Source organism: Microcaecilia unicolor, chromosome 10 (assembly GCF_901765095.1).
Source record: "Microcaecilia unicolor chromosome 10, aMicUni1.1, whole genome shotgun sequence".
Classification (NCBI taxonomy): Eukaryota; Metazoa; Chordata; class Amphibia; order Gymnophiona; family Siphonopidae; genus Microcaecilia; species Microcaecilia unicolor.
The window spans coordinates 198,905,753-198,926,069 of NC_044040.1; the positions used below are offsets into that span (position 1 = coordinate 198,905,753).

A 20,317-nucleotide genomic window follows, 5' to 3' on the forward strand; every position below is an offset into this window, starting at 1 on the left:
AGGAGCTGCCTGTGCCTGAAGTGGGAATCAAACTCAGTTCCTCAGTTCCCCAGGACCAAAGTCCACCACCCTAACCACTAGGCTACTCCTCCACTAGCAGCATTCAATGTAGAAGCTTGCCCTTGCAGATCAGCAACACGGCCGCGCAGTCTTCTGTTTCTGTGAGTCTGACGTCCTGCACGCCAGACTCATAGAAGCAGAAGCCTGCGCGGCTGATCTTCAAGGGCAGGCTTCTACATGGAATGTTGCTAGTGGAATAGCAACATTAACATTCCATGTAGAATCTCAAATAGTAGCAACAGAATCTCAATAGTAGCAACATTCCAGAATCTCAAATTTTTTATTTTTGTTACATTTGTACCCCGTGCTTTCCCACTCATGGCAGACTCAATGCGGCTTACATATTGTATACAGGTACTTATTTGTACCTGGGGCAATGGAGGGTTAAGTGACTTGCCCAGAGTCACAAGGAGCTGCCTGTGCCTGAAGTGGGAATTGAACTCAGTTCCTCAGTTCCCCAGGACCTAACCACTAGGCCACTCGATGACACGTTTCTTTTTCCAAGCACCATTTTTACTCGCAGGCCATCTCTCCACTTTTTCAATGCTTCACTGCAAACGTTGCAAAGTGCACCTCTTCATATTTTCAGCTGGAAGAGGGGAATTTTATTAACAAGTTTCCACCTGTAAAACCTGTTTTACATACAGAGAAGGACTTTATAAAGTGACAGCAAACATCAGTGATTCCAAGAACTAATCCGGGAGGCATCCCAGCCAGTCAGGTTTTCAGGATATCCCACAATGAATATTCACGAGAGATATTTGCATGCACTGCCTCCACTACATGCAAATCTCACTCATGAATATTTATTGTGGATATCCTGAAAACCTGACCGGATGGGGTGCCTCCAGGTCCAGGTTTGAGAACCACTGGCATGCAAGAATAAAGCAGCCAGGGCTTTTTTTGTGGGGGTACTTGGGGGTACTGAGTACCGGCACCTTTTCCATTGTCTGCGAAAATTGACCCAAGGACCCCAAGTTTTAAATGAAAGAGCTCAGGCTCTACACACCAATTCTGCCTTGTCATAGATTCTGTGACTGGTTGCAGGGGGTCTGGCTATTGTGGGGTGGATCCCTCAGTGATCACCCCACCCTTGAAGGGTGGCCTAGCATTTGAGTACCGGCACCTTTTTTGCTAGAAAAGATGCACTGAAAGCAGCACATAATGAGAGTAATGTGAACTGCATACAGGCAGTCCCAGGGTGTAGTACGGGCAAAGGGAGAGAGATGTGAGGTGCCCATATATTTTATAAAGCAGTGGGTACACGGTAAATTAGACAAAAATAATTGCACCTTTTTTTGGAGCAGCTACAAATATGTATGTGAGCATTTACACACTATTGGATCTGGTTCTGAAAGTCTACTTTATAAAGGTTTACAGGGGCCCTTTTACTAAAATGTGGCAAGATTTTGCACTTACTGTAGGTTAAAGGCAAGGCAATGGGTTACATGCAGATAATGATTATTTGACCCAGCTCTCCTCCAGCCTTTCCATCGGACTGCTCCAGACCGTGATAGTCCACTACGCTGCTTGTTGCCGGCTGCTGGGCATCGAGGCCTACTTCGCGTTGGGGAGTCTTTTTGGGCATAGCTGCACCTTGTGGGGGACTTGCTTCCTTTTGAGTCGCCGGATGTTGCGGGGGGGGGGGGGGGGGGGGGGCTGTTGCCTTTAATTTCAGGCAGCCTACGATCCCTATTCCTCTGCGGTGTTATTGCCGGACCCGTTGGCCCCGCCGGCATTGTCTGCCTCCAGCTGTTGTCGTCTGCCTCCAGTGATCTCCTCCACTCTCCAAGCCGCATACTGCTGCTTCCTCTGCACTTCGACTGCGCTCGCTGGGTCTTACAACTGTGCCTTGCAGGGATCTGTTCCAGCCACTCTGATCCATCTCAGCGTCTGGATTTCCACCGTCCATGTTAGACTCTTTTCCCCTCCCTTCCCTTTCACTTCTTCTCCTGTTCCGTCTACCCTCTCTAATGTCATTGTAATTGATTCATAAGTACATTGTAAGCCACTTTGAGTCTGCTTTATATGGAAAAAAGTGGGGTATAAATGTTCAAAAATAAATAAATAAATAAATAATGAGTTGGGGCCCAAAATGAAATAAGTTATCATACAGGTTATTGTTGTGGTGGCACTCCCCCCCCCCCCACATCCCCCCTTTCTGATCTCCCCATCCTTTTGCCCACCCTGACACTCTCCTGATACCCCAAACACTCTGCCAACTGCTTACCTCTCCAGTCCCTCTAATCTTTCCCCTCCATTGAACATCACAACTCAACAGGCCCTTCCCCTGGCCCCAAGCCATGCCTACATTAGCATTCTAAACCTTCTCCCCACCCTCTCTGGCCCCTGGAGATGATCGTTGGTGGGGTAGGGCGGAAGTGGTCCCACCCATCCAGCTCCAGCCCACAGAATGGCCACTATGACCCTAGTGGTTGTCTTGCATTTCTACCACTAGGGTTCAACCCTCCATATAAGGAGTCATCTTCTTAAGGTGGTACTAACTATCAGCAGTCACGTCAGCTAGCGTGTGGTACCGTGCTGCACGTTCTCTGTTACCAATGGCAACGCCGTTGTTCTTTTTTTTTTTTAATTGAAAATTTTTATTATAACAAGCAATTAATACATTGACAGCTATAGAAAAAGCTTAAAAATAGCAATACGACTCCATCCCTCCTCTCACTCCCTCCCACCCACCCCCTTTCCCGCCCTAAAGTAGAACAAAATCCAGAGGACGGCCCTCCTAAGTTTCTAAAGGGGCCTTGCTACACCCCTGTTCTGACCCTGCTATGCTCATTCAGTAGGATAGACAGCTAGCTTTTCACAACACGTGTTAGAGGTTGGCACAGGAATGCCCACTCTCTGTCCCCCCCCCCCCCCCCCGACATGCCCACTCAAAAACAATAAGAAAAAAATAATTACCGCTGCTTAGCAGGCGCAGATGCCATAACTAATGTTGAATGCTTCAGCACGCCCCACATTAGTTTAATTATGCTGTTTAAACGTGCATTAGCGCTTAACACAGATAATTTGTTTATTTAATGGTATTTATTAACAGCCTTTGTGAAGAGATTCACCCAAGGCTATGGACAGCAGGATACAGTTTAACATAAAACTTACAATTTTGTTAAGAGCACAACAATAGTAAAAACGACCAAATATAAACATAAATACAGTAAATCAGGTGAAAGGACCCCCAAATCTATGTTAAACCATTCATGTCTTTCCTGTTTATGTACACAGTTGTGTGCACTCTGATTATTTGCTGAGCAGAAAAGCAGTTTGGACACCAATCATGCAAAATGCAAGCTTTTTTTTTTTTTTTTTTTACATCTAGTAGAGTTTGCTTCACTGATATGTAAAGGTTTTATATTTGAGGTATATGTGCAAAATCTGGTGTGGAGAATTCAATTAAAAACCACTTAACAGCTATTAAATAGCCAAACCATCTGCTGTAATGCCACATCTATTGAAAGGCTAATTGCTTTCAATTTGCTGCTGATAGGTCCAGATTTGCTTGCAGGTTCCATAATTACTGCAAAGATACTAAAACTCAAATAAATGACAGAAAAGCATTTCACTATTGTTAAATAACAGTTTCCAAGAAAACCAATTTCTTTCTTCTTTGGAAAACAGTGGTCTGGATATTTTCCGCCTGATATTCAGTTGGTGGAGAGCATTGAATATCCGGGTTTTCAACGCCGGCCAGCGCATGACTGGCTAAGTCGATATTCAGATTTAACTGGCTGTGGCTTAGCGGGAAAAGATAGGCCCTGCTTTTTATGTGGCCTTATTTGGCCACTAAGCCTGGCCGGTTAAGTTCTGAATATCAAGACTTAACCGGTTACACCCTCGGAATGCCCCTAACATCGCCCACTTTATTTTCGGCACTAATTGGGCAATTTCAGTGGCAATAACCAGTTAAATGATGCTGAAAATGACTGGCTATCTGCCAAGATGCGAGTTAACCGGCTGGCGGCCATTTCTGGCCGGTTAATTCATGCTGAATATTGGCAGGTTTCTGTTTTATAGAAATGTCTTTACTAGTGTGACAAGAGAACTTCAAATCAACCTCTTTCACCCTTTTGGACTGCAGGTCCTAGTTATTTTTCAGTGTTCAAAGCTCCTTGAGGTTTTCTTGGGTACACTGCAAAATGTATGAGCCATTGCACATCATTCTTCTCCACTGCATTTCTCTGTTTCTCTGTCTGCAGGCCTGAGCCCAAAGTGGGTGGGCCCAAAATTCCATCTTTGCCCCCTATCCTCCTCACCCCCACCAGAGCTCCCCTAACTAAAAATAGAAATACCTGAGCTGGTGGAGATCCTCAAGCTCTGTTAGCCAACCTTCTCCTTACTGGAACCCTTCAAACCCAATTACGTGAACTGTCGTTACCACATCCTCCGACAACGAGTTCCAGAGCTCAACTATTCTTTGAGTGAAAAAATATTTCCTCCTATTTGTTTTAAAAGTCTCTCCCCTCGGCCGTCTCTTTTCCAAGCTGAAGAGCCCTAACCTCTTTAGCGTTCATTATATGAGAGGAGTTCCATCCTCTTCATTTTGGTTGTTTTTCTTTGAACCTTTTCTAATTCCGTTAATTCTCATCTGAGATACGGTTACCAGAACTGAATGCAATACTGAAGGTGAGGTCACACCATGGAATGATACAGAGGCATTATAATGTTCTTGGTCTTATTTACCATCCCTTTCCTAATAACATTCTGTTTGTTTTTCTTGCTGCTGCCGCACACTTTGGAAGCTACTATGCTGGCATTTTCCGCATCTTAGTTAACTACAGGAGTCAGGAACCTATGATAACTTAGTACCACAGGTTAGTGATTTCTGTGGTAAATGGATAACACAATTTGTGGGAGCTAATGTGCAGCCCGATGCTCCTTTCAGAACCCAGAGGGGACAGAGCTACACAAAGCTGAACAGTGCTCCCCCCAAAGACCCCCACCTCAGACCCCCTCTATCAATCTCTGGTGGTCTAGGGGTCTGGGTTGACATCCTGGCAGTGGTACTCAGTTGCTCCTGCCCCAGTTTTGGCAGGGGCAGGAGCAATGGGAATCAATCTTGCACCTGACTCCCTAGACCAGCAGGGACTGAAAGAAATAAGCCCTCAAAGGCCTAAGGGGGTGTGTGAGTCTTTAGTAGGATCTTTTTTTTTTTTTGGGGGGGGGGTCTTCTTTGGGGGCCTCTTTGGAGGGTCCGGGGGGGGTAACACCTTTGTGCAACTTTGACCCTTTCAGATGGTGCTCAGGAGCACCAGGCACCAGACTCCCTGTACCTAACATTCCACTCCAAATTACTTGATTCACTAATTCATATAAACTCCCTGTTTGATGAGGCAGTCCAAAACCAAACATGAGGGCTATTGCAGGCCTCAGTCAATAGAGAAGTGGTGGGTGAAAGTCTTCATACCCAAGGTCATGGGTAAACTGCAAATCCCCATAAGAGGCTTGACACCTTGCCCAGGTACCTGCACAAAAGTGCCCTTCCACTTATGTTTGGTTTTGGATTGCCTAGTCAGACAGGGAGTTTATGTTGATTTGGTGAATCAAGTACTTTGGAGTGGAATGCTAGGTACCCCTGTGGAGTCCCAGACCATGAGTGCCAGCCTGAAGTCTGGACAGATCAAACCTCTGGTCTGTGAAGCGATGTGCGCTGAAGATGTGCGGATTCTGGGGAAGGTTGAAGACTTTTCTCTCAAGCTCTGCCTGGCACAGGGCCAGAGACTCCTGGACAAGATAGTGTTCTTCGATCCCCATGCTCACGTTTGGGATGGGGGCATGTCTCTTGGTGCTTTGCATTGCCTCGAGAAGACTGATTCTCCCTTTTACTTGTTGATCATCAATTCTCAACTTGCAGATGCTGTCATATGTTGAGGTAAGTTTGCCTATCATTGGCAGACTGCCTTCCTTTTGGGATATCTGCCGGGGGGGGGGGGGGGGGAGGGAAGACACCTGACTGTTTTTTTCACCCCTCCCAAACGCCTTATCTTGAACTGGTCTGGCCTGTGTTCCTAAGTGACGTTTAAGGATGACTTCATGATTTTGTCCAGAAGGTTGTTTTACCCCAAACTCCTAGAGTGGTCAATTCCACAGCAACTTCATCTCTTCAGGAGGACATTGAAGAGCAAGTGGAAACTCCATCCAACCAGCCTTTCTCCGAGTGTGATGACATTGTGAAAGATCAGTTGGAGCAGGCTGATGCTTCTATTACTGATGAAGAAGAGACGGCACAGTTGACTGAGTTGTTGTACAAGTACAAGGGTTTCTATGATTGTGGACTTACTGACCTGCATGTTACCAGTAAGTGCCAACCGTACCATCATTATCATCCTGAAGAAGTATGTATGAACTTCTGAAAAGGATTGGGTTAGGAAGTTACCGTTGGTCCCCATAGCCATTTGTGCCACGCCTCAATTGTTCCACAGGAGTGTTTCTTTTTGAAATAATGACAGGTAGGGAAATGTTGTTACTTATTCATTTGTTGTACAGAATTAATAATGTGAATTTATTCGGTGCTGCTACTGCTTATATTTGTCACTCATTTACGCCAACATTTGCAGAGTGCATTTGTCTTTGCCCAAACGAACTTGAAACATAGCACTAGATGTAGAATACCTACTATGATCAAGGGACTACTTCCGAGGAATACCAAATTGGTGACAAGGTATTCTATTGCCATTTTACCAGAAACTAGGACTTAAGAAAGACATTTTTGCCTAGTTGGCATGGTCCATTGCTTATTGTGGAATGGACCATGTTACTGCTGGGTTAAGCGCAGGAGACCTCCCCGCCTCCGAAATAGGAGGAGATAAGGGCTCCACCTGGAAATGACCACGCGGCAAGTGTTACACTTACCGCACTGCCATTTCCATGAAAAAAAAAAAAGTCCTCTTACTGGCAGCAGTAAAAGGAAGCCTTGCGCCACTGCGGCAGCATCTTAATGGAAATCCTAAAAGTGATTGGCAACCAATGTCCTGCTTGTAGTAAAGGGGTAACATGATCGTATTTCTTCCCTCTCAAAAGTAATTTCACCGTGGTATTCTGTACTAGCTGCAAATGCCTAAGTTCCCTTAGACAGACACCCTTAAAGAATGAACTGCAATAATCTAGATTCGAGAGTACCAGTGCATGCAGAAGAATTCAAAAGTGCTCATCTTTTCAATGGCTGCACGGTAATGATAACATTAGCGCATGACCATAAATAAAACAAATAGAAAAGAGGCCTTTTGCAGCCATGCAAGAAATGGGTTTAGCATGCAGAAAAGACCTGTGTAAGGGCTCACTAAGCCCTTTCTTAGCACAGCTTAGTAAAGGAGCGCCTACATTATGTAAACATTGGTTTTTTTTAGCTTTTTAAAAAGTTTTATATATTTATTAGGATTTATTTATCACTCTTCTTTTACCTGAATATATGTACTCTGCATAGGTAGGGTGCCTCTTTATAAATATCTCCTTCACTTTTTCTTTTTTCTCAGCCTTTAATTTTTTTGCAAACGGGGTATACATCACTGAGAAGGATTCTGCTCTGGTGATAGCTTCTTCGATCATAGCCTAAGAGAAAAGAGGTTCCATAAATGACATAAGAACAACAATAATTCTTCCAACCTAACGTAAGGATATATGTAATCTATTTCAAAAATTGCAGCCTGTCTGAAGAGCAATAGGGCTTAAGATTTTGGGGGAGCAAAAATGTAACATAAACAATCTGCCCCGAAGGAAAATGAATTGAATAAATGTTCTTCTTTACAAGTTGTATAACACAAACTGTATAAATAGGAAATATATAAATTTGAACTTAATTAAAATGTTTAAACATAAGATATACAAGAATTTTTATAACACTTTTTCCCCTTTGAACAAATTGAAATTGTATATTGATGCTCAATTACTTATGGAATTAGAATTTTAATTTTGAAAAGTGCTCAGTTCACACTACTACTACTACTTAACATTTCTAAAGCGCTACTAGGGTTACGCAGCGCTGTACAATTTAACATAGAAGGACAATCCCTGCTCAAAGAGCTTACAATCTAAAGGACACATGAACAGTCAGACCGATAGGGGCAGACAAATTGGGGCAGTCTGGAATTCCTGAAAGGTAAGAGTTAGGTGCCGAACGCAGCATTGAAGAGGTGGGCTTTAAGCAAAGACTTGAAGATGGGCAGGGAGAACCGGGACTGGCTGAGTAGAGAACCATCATCACACTTTGGCGTTCTTAAATATAAGGAGTCAATCTATTTGGCCCCATATTTGTAACAACAGGCAGACTCAATTGAATGACTACGTTAGCTGTATGGTAAATAACAAAAGTGCTTGCATCAAGTAGTTACACCAACAGATACTTATACTAATTAGAGATACTGTAGTTGTATAACCTTATCTCACATTACATTGTCCAAAGCAAATGTTAGACCAATAGTGAAGCCTCCCTTGGTTGAGGAAATGAATAAACGCTATAAGGACATCCGTTGATGGAAAAAGCATTGTCTTCTGTGAGCTGATAACAATCTCACAGCAAGTCACTAAAAATAGTACTTATCTGAAAAACTTGTCCAATGATGTACTGAGCGCCAAAGTCACGAGGTTGGATCCGAACCCAGTCCAGAGTGTGATTCCCCCAAACGATATCAAAAACCATGAAAAAATAAAAGCGTGATATCAAAAATAATAACGAAACTGCCATACATCCCTTACTATTAGTCCTGTCGATTTGAGGAAACCGTTGAAGCATTTGTCAGGAAGGTACGAATCAAAAAGCATGAGCAGCAGAAAAAAGACCAAGATAAAGGGGCCCTTTTACTAAGCCGCACAAGTGTCTACGCGCGCCCAACGCGCGCCAAAATGGAGTTGCCGCCCGACTACCGCGTGGCTCTTGCGGTAATTTCATTTTTGGTGCGCGTCCAATACACGCGTCTGAAAAATATTTAGGCACGCGTAACGGACGCGCGCCAAGTGTCATTTGATGCACGTTGGCCATTACCGCCCGGATTCTTTACTGCTAGGTCAATGGCTGGCGGTAAGGTTTCAGACCCAAAATGGAAGCGCAGCAATTTTGATTTTGCCGCACGTCCATTTTCGGCAAAAAAAGGCCTTTTTTTACAGGCCTGGTAAAAAATGGATCGGCGCATGCCCAAAACCCACGCCTACACTACCGCAAGCCAGTTTTTCAGCATGCCTTTGTAAAAGGACCCCAAAATTGTTTAGTCAGTTTTGGACAATATTTCACCACCAGGGGTCACTCTGGGGTGTAAATTCTGGTTTTGATAACGGGCTAAGTCGAGTGACTGGGCCCTGAAGGAGTCTCACTCGGGTACAGCTTGGTACTGAGAGTTTGCTGTAGTCTATCTGCTATTTCTTCTTCTCATTTTTTTATTAATTTGCAAACTAATACAAATAAGCACTAAGAAAAATAGAAATACACCAAGAAAAAATGTTTAAAGTAAAAAACAGAAAATTCAAGCCCACATCAAGGGGAGACAGTAAGCATTGATCCATTACAGAAAATGATTAAAGAAAATCAAGAAGCAAATATTGCAGGCACAAAAACTATATAACCCCATCCAGCTTATAATCGAACGAGAAAAACGCCCAAGTTCCGACCTAAATCGGGAGATGGGCGTTTATCTCACAAAAACGAATAACGCGGTATAATCAAAAGCCGAATTTGGGACGCTTTCAACTGCACTCCGTCGCGGATGCGGACAAAGTGGACGGGGGCGTGTCGAAGGCGTGTCAAAGGCGGAACTGGGGCGTGGTTATCACCCGAACAGAGATGGGCGCCCTTCGCCGATAATGGATGCGTTTGTAGCTAGAATTTAGGGCACTTTTCCTGGACCCTGTTTTTTCACGAATAAGGCCCCAAAAAGTGCCCTAAATGACCAGATTACCCCCAGAGGGAATCGGGGATGACCTCCCCTGACTCCCCCAGTGGTCACTAACCCCCTCCCACCACAAAAAAATGATGTTTCACAACTTTTTATTTTCACCCTCAAATGTCATACCCTCCTCCCAGGCAGCAGTATGCAGGTCCCTGGAGCAGTTGTTAGGGGGTGCAGTGGACGTCAGGCAGGTGGACCCAGGCCCATCCCCCCTACCTGTTACAATTGTGCTGCTTAATGCTTATTAGTCGTCCAACCCCCCCAAACCCACTGTACCCACATGTAGGTGCCCCTCTTCACCCCTTAGGGCTATAGTAATGGTGTAGACTTGTGGGCAGTGGGTTTTGAGGGGGATTTGGGGGGCTCAACACACAATGGAAGGGTGCTATGCACCTGGGAGCTCTTTTACCTGTTTTTTTGTTTTTGTAAAAGTGCCCCCTAGGGTGCCCGGTTGGTGTCCTGGCATGTGAGGGGGACCAGTGCACTACGAATCCTGGCCCCTCCCACGAACAAATGCCTTGGATTTATTCGTTTTTGAGCTGGGCACTTTCCTTTTCCATTATCGCTGAAAAGCAAAAACGCCCAGCTCACACATTGGCGAATAAAACATGGGCGTCTATTTTTTATCGATAATACGGTTCGGTCCGCCCCTTCACGGACCCGTTCTCGGAGATTAACGCCCATGGAGATAGGCGTTTCTGTTCCATTATGCCCCTCCATATATAACCCTATATAACCTGCCACAATACACTAAGAAATGTTAACAGAGGGAACCTTAGTAGTAAGAAATGTTTCTAAATCAGCAGGATCCAGGAACAGATTGGTATGGTTCTCAAAAGTGACCATACATTTACAAGGAAATTTAAGAAAAAAAAAAAAAAGACCTCCAGTAAACATGACACATGCCTTAAGCTGCAGAAAAGCCTTATGTTGAAACTGTGTTGCCCTGGCCACATCTGGGAACATACATAACCACCTGCCCATAGAAAGGAACATTCGTTTTCTTAAAATAAGACCTCAATATATACAGTTTATTCTCGGTAGATGACAGTGTTACTGACAAAGTAGCTCTTTTAACCATATTTTCCTGTGATGGCTGCAAAAACGTAGTTAGATCCAAACTATCAGGAGAGTTCAAATGATCAAAGTCCCACCTGATTGCTACTACTACTACTACTTAACATTTCTAAAGCGCTACCAGGGTTACGCAGCGCTGTATAGTTTAACAGAGAAGGACAGTCCCTGCTCAAGGAGCTTACAATCTAAAGGACAAGTGCATAGACGGTCAGTAGCCCAACTGTTTGGGGAGGCTAAAGAGGGCGGAGCTTACCTCCATACGCTCCGTGGCAGCGACGTCAATGAAGAAAAAGACTACAGGCTCGCCGCCAGCTTCTCCCTTCTCTCTGCACACAGTGTCCCGTGATGCATCTCCTGTTTCCGCGAGAGCAGAGAGAAGGGAGAAGCTGGCGGCGAGCCTGTAGTCTTTTTCTTCATTGACGTCGCTGCCACGGAAATAAAAGATGAAAATACGCCGGGCGGAAGGGTGGGCTGCACCACAAGCGGAAGTCGACGATTGGGCTGGGGAGGCTTAGCCTCCCCAAGCCTCTTATACGGGGCGCCTATGGACAAGTGTACAGTCAGTCTGCTTTGTCTCCAGCCTTTCTGCTATTTCTACTTCCCCCCAGAACTGGAGCAACTTAATCCTATGGGAGCCTTTTCCTAAAATAACCACAATTCTCAGCATTTCCCAAAACCCAGTCTTTTATTGTGGATATAACAAACAGAAAATACAAACCTTTATTCCTGGCGTCTTCCTCGTAGGACTTCCATAATATACAAAAACCACAAGTAACAAAAATAGTACTTCCCCTTTTCTGTACAGAAAATAGGACATCAAACATGCATAAGTGAAAACTCTCTCCTACCAGTGCCCCCTCTCTGGTTCCATAGTGCTGGTTGCTCTTAGGCACTCTACCCCTCTTCCAGATGGCTCAGCCTGCCAGTGCTGTTTCTCTTGTTTGTAGGGCCGCCGAGAGACTGAGCCGGGCCCCCCCCCGAGGCCGCCGCCACCGCTCCTCCCCAATGGCTACTCAGGCCACCCGGCGCCGCAGTCCCCGGTCTCACCCTCCCGCCCTTGGCTCCATAGATAGCCCCTCTCCGTCCTCCACACCGGGCCCCCTGCATTCAAATCGATTCGGCAGCACCTCGCCTCTGTGTGAAAGCGCAGCGGCAGATCGCCTCCCTTCGGGCCTTCCCTTCCTGTGTCCCACCCTCACGGAAACAGGAAGTTACATCAGACGAGGGCGGGACACAGGGAGGGAAGGCCCGAAGGGAGGCGATCTGCCGCTGCACTTTCACATGGAGGTGAGGCGCTGCCGAATTGATTTGAATGCAGGGGGCGCGGTGGCGGATGGAGAGGGGCTGTCGACGGAGCCGAGGGTGGGCGGGTGAGACCGGGGACTGTGGTGCTGGGCCCCCCTTGGAGGCCTGGGACCGGGGAATTTTGTCCCCCCTGCCTCCCCCCCTCTGTGGCTCAGTGTGACTTGGCTATTAGGCTTCTATTATTTTTCAAAATTATAACAGCTCAAAAATCAAAAATCAGACAAAACTTAACTTTGGCTGTCAGGTCTCTACTCTTCTCGAGCTCTGCACTTACCAGCTCCATGATTCCAACTGATAGGGATGTGCATGACTCCCCCGCCCCCCCAAAAAAAAAATAATGTTTCATTCATTCTCAAATTTTCCTGATTTTTGTGTACGTTTTTTTTCCACGTTTTCCACACATAAATGCAGTTTTGTGCTTACAACTATTTGAATATGTCAAAACGCAGGAAGACCTTAGGAAACTGGAAGATTGGGCATCCAAATGGCAAATTAAATTTAATATGGACAAATGCAAAGTGATGCACATTGGAAAGAGTAATGTGAATCATAGTTATCTGATGTTAGGGTCCACTTTAGGAGTCAGCAATCAAGAAAAGATCTAGGTGTCATTGTAGATAATATGCTGAAATCTTCTGCTGTGTGTGGTGGCAGCCAAAATAGCAAACATGATGCTAGGAATTATTAGGAGAGGGATGCAAAATAAGGCCAAAAATATTATAATGCCTCTGTATCGCTCCATGGTGCGACCTCACCTTGAGTATTGTGTTCAGTTCTGGACGCCGTATCTCAAAAAAGATATAGCGGAATTCGAAAAGGTTCAAAGAAGAGTGACCAAAATGACAGAGGGGATGGAACTGCTCTCCTATGAGGAAAGGCTAAAGAGGTTAGGGCTCTTCAGCTTGGAAAAGAGACAGCTGAGGGGAGATATGATTGAGGGCTACAAAATCCTGAGTAGTGTGGAACAGGTAGAGGTGAATCAATTTTTCACTTATTCAAATAGTACAAAGACCGGGGACACTCAATGAAATTGCATGGAAAGTACTTTTAAAACAAACAATTCAAAGAATAGTTAAGCTCTGGAACTTGTTGCCGGTGGATGTGGTAACGGAAGTTAGCCTATGTGGGTTTAAAAAAAGGTTTGGACAAATTCCTGGAGGAAAAATCCATAGTCTGTTATTGAGATGGACATGGGGAAGCCACCGCTTGCTCTAGGATTGGTAGCTTGGAATGATGATACTAATTGGGTTTCTGTCAAGTACTTGTGACTTGGATTGGCCACTGATGGAAGCAAGCTATTGGGTTAGATGGATCACTGGTGTGACTCAGTATGGCTATTCTTATATAAACTGGTTCTATATACATTCATTCATTGCTATACATGTGCACAAGTGATTTACATGCATTAACTACATGTGTGCTAATGCACACCTCAACCAAGTGACCTCTGCTCTAGACCTTACAAACTATCTCACTGCCCGTTTAAAGATACTGCACATCACTTCAATAGCACCTTCAGAGTTTGCCCCTAGACCCCAGCATTTTCTGAGTGCTTCTACACCTACGAATCAACAGGCTATTTGCATTCCCTGCCATCTTGTAGACTTAATCACATGTTAGAGTTCGTCTAGTAGACTCAATCTACGATGAGTGCCTATTATCATATTACTTCCAGCCTTTGCTCATACCGCTGACAAGTGTGCTGTGAAAAATTTGTTTCAAGCCGACTTTTGACAACATTGGCAAAAAGAAGTGGAATTCGGCACCGGGGCATCTCAGTCAATTGCTTATGATATTATTTAGAGAGGGCTCTCAGGTATGCAATACAATGGAACCTACTTCAGATAAAAGCGAAAACAGCCAGCATTGTATACATTCTGGACAGCAAATTGAGCATAGTTTGCAGTGGCTCAGTGTGAAGCTCTCTTATTCTTCCCTCATTCTTTGTACTGGGAGTTACTTGTAAAAGTGGAGACTGTGGAGCCATTCATGAACAAAAGGAGGCATTTTCCTCAGGCTCTTGGTGCACATTCAGGTGCTATAAGGGCATGAATGGATTGATCTGCCTTACCTCATCTCTAACGCTGTCTGTGTGTGTGTGTTTCTTTTTACATGGGCCTTTTCTGCTCTATGGGAGACATTTGATAGATTTTAGCTTTTGCTTTCCTCAGTCCTCTTAGCATCACATTTTTAGTTTGAAACTATGGACATTGTCCATTCTACCCACGTAGAGTGCTGGTTCTAGCTCATGGTTGATCATTTTATTGTGAACAGGGAAGTTCGGTCAGTCCTATAAAAATAATAATAATAATGAAAAAAAAAATAAATGGCAAGTTAGTGGAATAAGTCATGTCAGGTTATCCTTATTGTTGTAGGAGCTTTAGGCAGCGTTAGGTTGGACAAACTTCAGATTTCACAATACCAGACTTACAGAAAACAGTTGCATTACAAGACGTATGAGGAGAGACTTGCTGAACTAAACATGTATACTCTGGAGGAAAGGAGAAACAGGGGCGATATGATACAGACATTCAAATATTTGAAAGGTATTAATCCGCAAACGAACCTTTTCCGGAGATGGGAAGGCGGTAGAACGAGAGGACATGAAATGAGATTGAAGGGGGGCAGACTCAAGAAAAATATCAGGAAGTATTTTTTCACGGAGAGAGTAGTGGATGCTTGGAATGCCCTCCCGCGGGAGGTGGTGGAAATGAAAACGGTAACGGAATTCAAACATGCGTGGGATAAGCATAAAGGAATCCTGTGCCGAAGGAATGGATCCTCAGGAGCTTAGTCAAGATCGGGAGGCGGGGCTGGTGGTTGGGAGGCGGGGATAGTGCTGGGCAGACTTATACAGTCTGTGCCAGAGCCGGTGGTGGGAAGCGGGACTGGTGTTTGGGAGGCAGGGATAGTGCTGGACAGACTTGTACGGTCTGTGCCAGAGCCGGTGGTTGGGAGGCAGGGCTGGTGGTTGGGAGGTGAGGATAGTGCTGGGCAGACTTATACGGTCTGTGCCCTGAAGAGCACAGGCACAAATCAAAGTAGGGTATACACAAAAAGCAGCAAATATGAGTGTTCTTGTTGGGCAGACTGGATGGACCGTGCAGGTCTTTTTCTGCCGTCATCTACTATGTTACTATGTTACTTGGTTCAAGCTACATTTTATGAAGATACCTGGATAACTGCTAAGCTTCAGGATGAAGGTTGAATTCTCCAGTGATACCAGAGAAATCTTTGTGTTATGTGCCATGTATAATAATAATAATACTTTGGTCTGATCCAATTATGTTAATATTAATGATACTGATTACTTTTCTAAATGTAAAGGTACAGGGGGTCTGAGGCATGCACATACTGCAGTAAGCCCGCTTAGTAAAAGGATCCCTTAGTTTACAAATGTAAGGACAAGATAAAATACACTCCCTGTTTTTTAAAATCTGAATCATGCCCCTTGCTAACCTCTTCTAGACTTACTGTACTTGTTGTTTTCCAAAATTAAACTGTGTTCTGTAAAGCTTTCTACAAGACACAATTGCCATAAATTGCATTCCACGTAAGTCTTGCTCATAACTTGTTTCTCTGTAGGGAATCACAAGAAGACCAGACTTTCTCATTAAAACGACTGCCCATGGATCCCGCCAGTGTTAGAATACCTTAAACACAGAAACTCTGAAAATAATTTTGTTCTTAATATTTTGCTGGCCAATTTAATTCATTGATCCTAGGAATTCTTGAACAATGTGTTTTGTTAAAATCTGTGGCCCTCATTTTAAAAGCCCTATTCACATCTGATATGTGCATAAACCAGCACTTAAAACATTTATCTTGCATAAACGTATAAGTTCCCATTTTGCAAAGCCAGGAAATGCATGTATCAAACTGAAATACATGCAAGTGGCAAGAGGGCATGGTCTGGGGGTATTTTGGGTTGGACAAGAATGTGGCAAGTATAGAAGGGAGTAAGGGCTGGATTCAATAAATGGAACTCAGTACTATATTAGAAAGGGCACTGTGGGAGAAGTGCTCTTTATGGAATAGCATTATGCACCGAATTCCATGCCCAACTTTGAGTGCAAGGACTTAAATAAACCAAAACCAGGTGTAAATCCTGGCCTGCGGTATTCTATAATATTGTGCACAATTATCCAGAACCCTAGACCTCCTACTCCCCAAACACATAAGGCCTGGTGGTCCAGGGTCCAGTGGACCCTAGACTCCCACCCCCAAAAATAAATAAAACCCTGATGGTCCAGTGGGACCCCTGGCAAGGACCCCTTCTCCCGAAGATTAGCTTAACACACAGCTCTTGAGGACAAACCCAGGCACAATTCTCCTGTAGAACTCGAAACAGCTCCCTAATGCTCAGCACTGACATCACGCCTAGATTTGCATGTCATTAGCACTGAGCATTATGGAGCTGTGTTGCAGGGCTGTTGTGGTGGTATTTTTCCAGCACCGTACTGAACAGCGCCAGAGTTTTGAGCATCTGCCCTTAAAAAATGCAAGTCAAATTATTCTCAATAGGACCTATATAGTACTATGTGCTTGACTCAAACTGATTCATGTTAATGTGTATCAGCATGTTACCGGTAACATTTTAATGTAGTGGCATTCCTAGCTTGTTGACCTCCCAGGGCAGGTCGCCACTGCGTCTCCTGATGTGTCACCCCCCCCCCCAGCATGCCACATCTCCCGAAGCGCGTCACACCCCCACCTTTCCTCCTAGCAAGGGGGTGTGCGGAGCAGGCATACAGCTGTTGGCTCTGCTTGTCCCCTGCCCTAGAACAGGAAGTAACATCTGAGGAGGCAGGGGACCGGCAGAGCCGACAGTTGTGTGCCTGCTCCGTACACCCCCTTGCTAGGAGGAAAGATGGGGGTGTGATAAGCTTTGGGAGATGTGGTGCCCTTGGTAAGCTACTGCTTTAAGGGCTCTTTTACTAAGTCGCATAGGTGTCTACGTGCACCCAACATGCATCAATTTGGAGTTACCACCTGGCTACCACGAGGCCCGGGCAGTAATTTCATTTTTTATGTGCGTCCGCTACGCACGCCGGAAAATAATTTTTTATTTTCCTGCATGCAGCGGAAACCGGAAAGTAATTGTCATTCTACACACGTAGACAATTACTGCACGTTACCGCATGAGACCTTACCGCTAAGTGTTTTGAACAGACTGAAGGCTTTTTAGAAGTCTAGAGTTAAGGCTGCCATACCTTTTCCTCCATTCCTCTATTTTTTATAGGTATGTGTAAGAATCATATTCCAATTAAAGAGCAAAGTCCTGACAGGTTAAATTTTATATTTTAAAGTTTATATAGAAAGCACCAGGAGGAGGCTAAGCAGAATCATGTCCTCAATCACTCCTTTTAAGCAGTGACTGAAACAAGCACTTTGCAGAAAGATGTGTGTATTCCTATCATAAAATGAGAAATGCTCACATAGGGTCAAGAAATGGCTCCTGGCCACTTAAATTAATTGTTTGGGGTTAACCACTCATTTTCAGTGGCACTTAAAAGCAGGGGCGTAGCTAGACACCCAATTTTGGGTGGGCCTGGGCCCAAGATGGGTGGGCAGAAGAACCCCGCCTCATCCCACAGATGATGTGGTCTCTCCTTTTCTCACCTGCATACCAATGTCAAACATTCTCCCCCCCCCCCCCCCCCTCCACATACCTTTTAAATAGCAGATTTTCACCGGCAACAGGCAGCAACTAATACACACTGCTGATGTTGGCTCCATACCCTTCCCTCCGATGCAACTTTCTGTTTCCGCCTAGGCAAGAATACATCAGAGCGAAGGCTATGGGGCCGGTGTGAGCAGTATGCATCAGTCACTGCTCACTGCAGGTGAAGATCTGCTATTTACAAGGTATGCAGGAGGGACAGTTGTTGGGAGTTTTCGGCTGGTGGGGCTTGGGGATCCCTGCCAGCCACATTATAGCTATGCTGGTACTGGGTGGGCCTGAGCCCAAAGTGGGTGGGCCTGGGCCCACCCAAGCCCACCCTTGGCTACGCCACTGCTTAAAAGGCCTTTTTTGGGTGTATTCTGGGGTTTTAACCAGCCAAGGTCACCGCACAAATAGATATGCATAAAAGTCAGTCCTACCTTTATACAATGCACCACAGCCGGTAAATATTGCACTTAACTCGCTATGGTGTAGCTGCGCCGTAAACCCCGAAATTCAATGATAGGGCCCAGATGTGTCCCAGCACTGAGATTTCTGGTCCTAAAGCAAAACAATGAGCGCCACCAGCTGACTATTGACCCCATAATTTTGGGACTGTCAAACCCAAGACACACCCACTCTGAATCTGAGCACCCGGGCCATCCACATATATTAACAGCGGCATTTTTCAGATCATCATTTATCCACGTATGCAGTTTACATATGAAAATGACGCTATTTACATGCGTGAATTCTATGCACGGCTTCGTAACTACACCTCGGGAGGCAGAGTTGATTTCTTTATTTACATTTGTCACCCCTAGAGTTAAGAATTTTTGCGTTATTGTCGGCACTGAAGCGCCAAATGTAATGTAAGACACATCTTCCACAAACTGATTTAAATGCCATTAACAGGGACTGTAAAAGTGACATAATTAATGTGCAGTAATGGTCCATGTTATCAAATTTTAGTACATCACCCAAATGGTAAAAGAAGAAATGAACTGTGAGATTACAGTAACTTGATAATTAGGACTGCGAGATGCTGTTCAGTATACAGTAATTCAGAATTTCCTAAACGTAATCTTTTACCTATGAAGAGAAGGAACAGGTCTAATTATCTCGCTCTCTAAAATTAGCCAAGCATTCTCCTGTCTGCGGCTTGAACTTGGCTACTGTACATTAGAGAAGGATCTGATGTGTTTCGATATGATTTAATTACTTTTAATAGAATCAGTCACGGGAAAGCTGTTACTTTCTTGATGGTTTTTGCTTTGCACTGCTGAATTGCTGCACTGACTTTCAGAGGAGAAACGGGAAAAAGGAGGGAGAGATTGTTGGTAATTTTGAGGTAAACCCCATGCTAAGTACAGCAGCTATGCAGTTGTCTGACAGAAGGGGGCACTTAGCGTGTCTGTTTTATGATATAAAGGTTTCTTTTTTCGGCGGGGGGGGGGGGGGGGGGGTCTAATTTCAATGTTATTTTTACTATCTGTAAAGGTGCAATACATTTGAACTTTTCTAATCTGTTTATGCTGTGCATAAATCTTATTATTCAGAGCCTGCCTTCTTATCAATGGTGCAATGCCTCCCCACTGATAAAGGTCATGTGTCACCTCATCTTATCTGAATACAACTGGCCTGTACGTTTCTATTTCTGACATTGTAATACTGTGTTCTTTATAAAAATAAAAGGCAACATCAGAAGGGATATTATGACATTTTGGAGGTCGTTTTCTTTATTTATTTATAGAAGCCTTTTGGGATAATTCTACATGTAAATAACAGTGGGGGCCCTTTTACTAAGCTGTGTAAGCGTCTATGTGCGCCCAACGTGCGCCAAAATGGTGTTACCGCCTGGTTACCGTGTGGCTCTTGCAGTAATTTTATTTCTGGCATACGTCCGATACGCGCCTCTGGAAAATAGTTTTTTATTTTCTGCCGCACGTATCGGACACGCGCCAAGTGGCATTTGGTTATTACCGCCCAATTAACATACGAGACCTTATCGCTAAGTCAATGGCTGGTGGTAAGGTCTCAGACCCACAATGGAAACAAGCGCCAATTTTCACTTTGCCACATGTCCATTTTTGGCCCCCCCCCCCCTCCCAAAAAGGCATTTTTTTTACAGATGCTCTGAGAAGTGATCCTGCGCGTGGCCAAAACACACACACCTATACTACTGCAGGCCATTTTGCAATGCACCTTAGTAAAAGGACCCCCATATAAAGTTAGTTAAGCAAAACAGCTGTCCTAACTTTACGGTCCTTTTACTAAGTTGCGCTAACAGATTTAGCACACGTTAATGACTACAGCGCAC

The 20,317-nt window shown here is 44.6% G+C and overlaps 1 protein-coding gene across 1 annotated transcript in view; it reads right to left on the bottom strand.

Moving 5' to 3' along the window:
* SPATA16 (spermatogenesis associated 16) overlaps window positions 1-20,317 on the bottom strand; it is a 178,622-nt gene that overhangs the window by 51,026 nt on the left and 107,279 nt on the right. Inside the window, exon 6 of the mRNA XM_030215677.1 lies at window positions 7,476-7,623. Coding sequence (XP_030071537.1) covers window positions 7,476-7,623 — 148 coding nt within the window. The remainder of the gene's footprint in view (window positions 1-7,475; window positions 7,624-20,317) is intronic.